Raw genomic sequence first — 7,908 nt, 5'->3', positions numbered from 1 at the left:
ACAATTTAATCTTTAGACCTCATAAAAGAGATGGCTAACATTTTTCTGTAATAGCACAGCCAAAATAAGAAGTTAAATAATAATCTCATAGCTAGATTCACTTAGCCATCAGCGAAGTATACAGTAAGTAGAAAAAACCTCCCTTTCAGACCACAGGGAAAGAAAGTTTTAAAGTGAGAATATAATTTTCCTCATGGGCATTGTCTACCTTAGAAAAACTACTACAGAACATGCCTGTGACTATAGACTTGTAGTTCAGGCCACCGAAGATTAGAGATGGGACTTGGGCACTCCCTTGACTTGCATCCTCTGGTCTGCTTTAACACAAACCAGGAGGAAAAGAAAGCTAGGCATCAGAAGCAATGGGTGGCAGGCCTATTAATGGCTGATCTGTACAGTGATCTGCCCTCAAGGAGACCCAACAGGCCAGTCCACTGCAGTGGCTTTCAATGTGGTAAGCCTGGGCTTCAGCAGAAGTCAGCTTGTGAAGAGCCCCGGCAGCTCTGCCAAGAGTTGGATCACTGGAAATGGACCTGCCCTGGAGTCGAAGGATGCCCAGGTCAGAGCCACAGATCTTATTGGCTCTAAGCTGAAAAGCCCTTCACTCAGCCCAACTTCCAAAGTGACCACTGCAGCTGAGGGTATGGTCAAGTAGGGTCAGCAACATTGCAGGCAGAACTGTAAATTTCTTGTTAGAGATGCCCCCTGCCTTTACCTGGCCAGCTCTCCTCCCAGGCCAGCCAAGTAATGAAAGTCAACAGAGTGCCTTCCCCTAGGAGGTTCACACCTCCCTTAGGATATACCCCATGTGAAGAGATAGATAGGTCTGGGACTCTGAATTTACAAGGCCTAAAGCCCACCAGATTATTATCAAGCCCCTTCTATCAGGTTCTATTTGCCTCTCAATCAGAAAAATTACTTGTAGCTTAGACAGCACCTTTCTTAGCTCCTCTAATAATGACTCTGTCCTTTGTTCTAGGCCCTGTCTAGTGCACTTGGGCCTCATCCCTTTGTAATCATAACCTCTACTCTACCACCAATGGCTCTACTCCCAACCTGTGTGTACTGATGGTCCTCTTTCCCACTTAATGCTGTATAATTGTTCAAACCTGGTAAATGCCACTCTTAGGATCATTGGTTACTATCCTCACTCTGTCAGCCTAGGATGGTTACTGACGCCATAAACTAGAGTGTCAATTTGTTGGGTCAACAACAGGAGCCACTGTGCACTTGCTCCTCATGTGGGATCTCTGTCCTTGATGTGCTGTAGATTTTGATTTAATGTTATAACTAGTACTCAAACAGTATGTTTCACTTTCTGTTTCTATGTGGGTGCAAACTGTTGAAATCTTTATACTAAATTGATCTTCTGTATATAAAGAGAATTGAAAATGAATCTTGATGCAAATGGAAGGGGAGAGGGAGCGGGAGAGGGGAGGGTTGCAGGTGGGAGGGAACCTATGGGAGGGAGAAGCCATTGTAATCCATGCTGTACACTGGAAATTTATATTCATTAAATAAAAGTTAAAAAAAATCAACTCAGAATTTTTCCAAGGCTCTAAACCTAAGACCTAAAATCATCATATTGCTAAAGGAAAACATAGGGGAAATGCTGAAAGACATTGGGATAGGCAAAGACTTCTTGGATAAGACATCCAGAAACACAGGCATAAAAAACAAAACATGGACAAATGGATTACATTAAGATAAGAAGCTTCTACACAGCAAGGGAAACACTCAACAAATTTAAGAGGCAACTAATAGAATAGGAGAAAATATCTGCAAACTATGCATCCAATGAAGGATTAATATCCAGAACATATAAGAGTCTCAAGAAACTCAATAATGAATACAACAAACAACCCTGGGGCCGGTGTTGTGATGCAGCAGGTTAACACCCTGGCCTGAAGTGCTGGCATCTCATATGGGTGCCAGTTCAAGACCAGTTGCTCTACTTCCAATCTGGTTCGAGATCAATTGTTCTACTTCCGATCCAGTTCTCTGCTGTGGCCTGGGAAAGCAGTAGAGGATGGGCCAGGTTCTTGGGCCCTTGCATTCATGTGGGAGACCCGGAAAAGGCTTCTTGCTCCTGGCTTCAGATCAGCACAGCTCTGGATGTTGTGGCCAGTTATGGAGTGAACCATCAGATGGAAGACCCCTCTCCCTCTCCCTCTCCCTCTCCCTCTCCCTTTCCCTATCTTTCTCTCTCTGCCTCTCCTCTCTGTGTAACAATGACTTTCAAATAAATAAATAAATCTTTTAAAAAAGATAACCAAAATAAAAAATGGACAAATGATATGAACAGACATTTTCCAAAGGAGAAAATGAAAATGACCAACATACACTTGAAAAAATACTCATAATTAGTGGTTTTTAGGGAAATGAAAATAAATTCCACACTGAGGTATCACCTCATCACACTTAGGATGGCTATCATCCAAAAATTAAAAAAAAAATATTTGTGAGGATGTGGAGAAAAAGTACCCTAACATGCTACAGTCAGGAACGTAAATTGGTACAGCCATGATGGAAGACAGTATGGAAGTTCCTTAGCAAGCTAAAAAAGATCTACCATATAACCCAGCTATCATATTCCTGGGAATAAATCCAAAGGAAATTAAAGCAGCATATGAAAGAGTTGCTTGCAGTTGCATGCTTATAGCAGCTGAATTCACAATAGCTAAGATATAGAACCAACCTAGATGTCATGAACTGATGACTGGGTAAAGAAAATGTGGCATATATCCATGACGGAATATTACTCAGCCATAAAAAGTAAATCTTGACACTAAGTGGATATAACTGGAGATCATCATGCTAAGTGAAATAAGCCAGATCCAAAAAGAAAAATATCTCATTTTTTCTTTTTTTGGTAGTTAATATATAGAGGATAAAAATTGTATGGCTGTCAGATCATTTGGTATATAACTATAAATATTGCTTGACTGAATCATTCTATGCAAATAAAAATATATTCTTGTTTCACATGTTAGAAGGAAAGAAAAGAATTTGCGGGAATGGTGAAGATTCATTGGGGTACCAGTAATGCCTTTTTCTCACATTGAGTGTTGGTTATAAGGGTGATTAGACAAAAAAAAAAAAAAACCATTCATTGGTCTGTGCACTTAAGTGCATTTCTTGGTGTACATATACTGTATTTTAATAAAATGCTTTGAAAAGTCTGTTCATCACAGATTTTTGAGGGTGTTAAGAGTCCTTAAGTAAAATTCCTTCTCCTTCATACCCACTATCCCTGCTCATTGCTTTAACTTTCTTTTCCTTCTCCCTCCCTGATCCTTTTTCTTACTCCTTTTCCTCCCCTGTACTTCATCCAGATCTCTCTTTTTCCTGTTGTCTTATACCAATACATATCATTAACAATGAAATGCACAGATGCTCTGTGCATGCGTACAAAAGCAACAGCTGTATTAGTGATAGTGCACCATCTCAATTACATAGGTAAATATCCTGAGGGCAAAATGGCTCATCTGCTGTACCAGAACACTAACAATCAATGAATTATGTGATAATTTCTCAGATGCTTTCACTCCTGGCTATGTAATTCTGGGAAAAATCCCATTGAAAATCTGTCCCTAAGCTTTAACTTTAACCCTACTAAATGTTCAAATGAATATTAATTTATCTTGACAGCTGGTATATATACTGTTATTGACATGTGGATATATCCTCTCCTTTTTTTCTTTTTTCTTTTAAAAAATATTTATTTAATTTGAAAGGAAGATTTGCAAAGAGAGGTAGAGACAGGGATCTTCCATCCATTGTTTCACTCCCCAGATGGCCACAATTGCCAGGGCAGGGCCAGGCTGAGGCCACGAGCCAGGAGCTTCTTCTGGATCTCCCATGTGGGTACAAGGTCCTAAACCCTTGGGCCATCTTTCACTGCTCTTCCCAGGATATTAGCAGGGAACTTGATTGTAACAGGAGCAGCTGAGACTTGAACCAGCACACATATGGGATGCTTGTGTTGCATGCAGTGCCTTTAACTGCTGCACAACAGCGCCAGCCCCTCCTCTCATTCTAATCCTCATTTCTATATGTAATTTAAGCATTAATATTTAAAAACACTTTAAGCTATATTCCTAAAAGAAGAATGTTTACTGGAAATTCAGTGAATACAGAATTAAGTACCATTTGGTCTCAAATGTTCATTTACTGATGATCCAGTTAATTTTTACTTTTTCTCTTATCCTTCTGACTTAAGGCTATTTCATTTCTCATCGTCACTTATACTTTTTGGTAGGCAGGAAAGCCCAGTGAATTCATATTCTTTGGGACTCTGATATGGATACAAAATGCCCTGAATGCTTCTAGTTAAACTTTGATGTTTTCCTTTTCATGAGTTTATCTCAGAGTGTGTTCCTTTTGTAGACTAGAAGATCTGTGTGGCTGTGATTTAAGATGGACTTATTTGGATTCTTTTCTGATCCAAAGTTCAAGATTCATATTGCTTCTTGTCTCTACTTTGCTTTTCATATTCAACACCAGCAAAAACTTTTAAAACTACGTATTGTAGGGTATCAGCATTACTTATGCCTTGTGACTTTAGTATAGAGAAATTGCTCTTTTAATGACAATGTGATGATGTAAAGCATATGAAGTCTACAATGGTTTATGGCAAGAACTTCTTATCCATTCCTACATCCTTTAAGAAGTTAATAAGCCCAGTTAAAAATACTAGTAAGTTAATCAAATTAAGATATAATGAAGAAAGAATAGAAACTTTTGACAGTATATTAACTCAATAGTAAGTACTAAAATGAATATTTACTTGCTCTCAAGCTATCAAATTGTTAGTTAACAAATCAGATCTAGTTCTAGTTCACTATTCTAGTTCTTGTTCAAATGTCTTTCTGAGACATTTGAACTTCCAAATGGTATACATAATTTTTTTTTCATGTCTTCATTTAATGGCCACACCAGCACTGCCCATATGGTACCCACACCCCAGTAGGGAAATCTTCCCTCCTGCCTTATGACCCCTAAAGAGCCCACCCAAGCAGAGACCCCAAGCCTCACAAGCAGTGCCCCAGTGCAGTCATGGAGTCAGGGGCAACCTCATCTCAGCTCCTTCAGCAGGCCGTCGATGGAACCCAGCAGCTCCCGGAAGTAGCCCTCATCCTCACCCTCCTGTAGCTCCAGGGTGGCCAGTGCCTGGTACTCGGCCTGCAGGCTGACAAGCATCCTGCTGAGCTGCGGGTCCTGACGGTAATGGTCCCGGCAGGTGACCAGGAGGGCACCCAGGGTCTGCAGCACCTTCTCGAGGCCGTCGTGTTCAGGCAGCGCCAGGAGGTGGGCTGTGATCTCACACCACCCCTGTTCCCGCAGGCCTGGCAGCAGATGCACCTGGCGATACTGCTGCAACTTCTCTGGAGATGTGTCTCGGGTCAGCTCAGCCTCATCCTCAGCAAACATCTTCTCAGTGACCAGGTCGAACAGCAGGGTGACCACACGCATGGACAGCACCTCCGTGTTCCTCTTCCTGCTTGTGCCAGGGCGGCGCGTGGTGCACCGCGAGGGAGTGAGGCGCCCGGGCCGCACCCTCAGGATGACCGAGTGGGAGACCGCAGCACCTGCGGTGGCAGAAACCCCGGACATCAAGCTATTTGGGAAGTAGAGCACTGACGACGTGCAGATCAATGACATTTCCCTGCAGGACTACATTGCGGTGAAGGAGAAGTATGCCAAGTACCTGCCCCACAGCGCGGGGCGGTATGCTGCCAAGCGCTTCCGCAAAGCACAGTGCCCCATCGTGGAGCGCCTCACCAACTCCATGATGATGCATGGCCGCAACAATGGCAAGAAGCTCATGACCGTGCGCATTGTCAAGCATGCCTTTGAGATCACCCACCTGCTTATTGGTGAGAACCCTCTGCAGGTCCTGGTGAACGCCATCATCAATAGCGGCCCCCGAGGGGACTCAACACGCATTGGGCGAGCTGGGACAGTGCGATGACAGGCTGTCGATGTGTCCCCTCTGCGCTGTGTGAATCAGGCCATTGGCTGCTGTGCACAGGCGCTCGTGAGGCTGCCTTCCGGAACATCAAGACCATCGCTGAGTGCCTGGCAGATGAGCTCATCAACGCTGCCAAGGGTTCTTCCAACTCCTATGCCATCAAGAAGAAGGACGAGCTGGATCGTGTGGCCAAGTCCAACCGCTGAGTTCCCAGCTGCTGCCCAATAAACTTTTCTGCCTTTGGAACAGCTCCAAAAAAAAAAAAAAAAAAAAAAAAAAAAAAAAAAAAAAACCAAAAAAAAAATGGCGAGGCTGCCGCCGCGGTGGAGGAGCTGGTGTTGGGCGTGCGGCAGGCGGCCGACTTCGCGGAGCAGTTCCGCTCCTACTCTGAGAGCGAGAAGCAATGGAAAGATCGCATGGAATTCATCCTGCGCCACCTGCCCGACTACTGCGACCCGCCCTACGGCGGCGGCCGCCTGGACCAGCTGCTGTCTCTGTCCATGGTGTGGGCCAACCACCTCTTCCTGGGCTGCAGTTACAATAAAGACCTTTTAGACAAGGTGATGGAAATGGCTGATGGGATTGAAGTGGAAGACCTGCCACAGTTCACTACAAGAAGTGAATTAATGAAAAAGCATCAAAGCTAAGACAGAAGATTAACGTAGTGTCATCATGAGCTGCAGGCTTACAAAGGAGGCTGGGACAAGTGTGACACTGACCACAGAGCTCTGGAGACTGCTGGGACTGCCAACAGAAAGAGGCAGGTGGAATGACAGGGAGCCTGTCTCAGCTGGCTTTTTCCAAGTCCTCGCCCTTTGAGTAGCTGGCATTGTAACAGTGTGCATGGATATTTATCTATTTATAGATCATGCCGTCTGAGGTGAACTCAACAACATTGTACAAGCCCTCTTTCCTGTTGTTTTATAAATGCCAAACTTTTTGTTTAAAATGCCCTTTTAAAATATATTAATGTAATAATGGCAAAAAATAAATAAAAATAAAAAGGTAGGTATACATAATTTTAAATTAATCCAGTGCCACCCTAAAGGACTCATTTTCCAATGAGATTATACAGTGATATTTTGACATTCAATACACTTTTTTGACTGCCAATGTATGTATAATTATTGCATAGGGGCTGGTGTTTGGCTTAGTGGATGGTGTACTACATCTCATACCAGAGTGCCTGGCTTCATGTCCCAGCTCCTCTCACAATTCCAATTTCCTGCTAATGCAGATCCTGGGAGGTAGCAATTATGGCTCAAGTAGTTGGATTCCTGCCACCCACGTGGGATATTGGATTGAGTTCTTGGCTCCTGGCTCCAACCTCAGCCCAGTCCCAACCTTTGCAAGCATTTGGGGAGTGAACAAACAGATGGGAGCTCTGTCTTATCTTTCTCAAATTAAATAAATGAATACATTTTTAAGATAATAAAACAATCATTTATTATTTTGAGCATTTTCATTAAAGAATTTAATGATTCTTTAAAAGTGGAATTTCTGGCCGGCGCCACGGCTTACTTGGCTCACTTGGTGGCGCCGGCACCCTGGGTTCTAGTCCCAGTTGGGGCGCTGGATTCTGTCCGGGTTGCTCCTCTTCCAGTCCAGCTCTGTGCTGTGGCCCGGGAGTGCAGTGGAGGATGGCCCAAGTGCTTGGGCCCTGCACCCGCATGGGAGACCAGGAGGAAGCACCTGGCTCCTGGCTTTGGATCGGCGCAGCAGCCAGCCGTGGTGGCCATTTGGGGGGTGAACCAACAGAAGGAAGACCTTTCTCTCTGTCTCTCTCTCTCTCTCTCTCTCACTGTCTAACTCTACTTGTCAAAAATTTAAAAAAGGCCGGCGCCGCGGCTCACTAGGCTAATCCTCTGCCTTGCGGTGCCGGCACACTGGGTTCTAGTCCCGGTCAGGGCGCCGGTTCTGTCCTGGCTGCCCCT

General features: G+C 44.1%; 1 protein-coding gene and 1 pseudogene across 1 annotated transcript; both read left to right on the top strand.

Moving 5' to 3' along the window:
* The first annotated feature begins 5,499 nt into the window (after positions 1-5,499).
* Positions 5,500-6,235, top strand: LOC133752948 (small ribosomal subunit protein uS7-like; annotated as a pseudogene).
* A 41-nt stretch (positions 6,236-6,276) lies between these two features.
* On the top strand, positions 6,277-6,950 carry LOC133752537 (CDKN2AIP N-terminal-like protein; the record flags this gene model as incomplete). The annotated part of the gene is made up of 1 exon (XM_062183017.1): positions 6,277-6,950. A coding segment is annotated over one exon (345 nt), but the record flags the coding sequence as incomplete, so codon positions are not given.
* Positions 6,951-7,908: the final 958 nt, after the last annotated feature.

This window comes from Lepus europaeus, chromosome X (genome assembly GCF_033115175.1).
Source record: "Lepus europaeus isolate LE1 chromosome X, mLepTim1.pri, whole genome shotgun sequence".
Classification (NCBI taxonomy): Eukaryota; Metazoa; Chordata; class Mammalia; order Lagomorpha; family Leporidae; genus Lepus; species Lepus europaeus.
The sequence above is the reverse complement of the archived record's forward strand: the minus strand, read 5'-3'. Positions and strand labels throughout refer to the sequence as shown.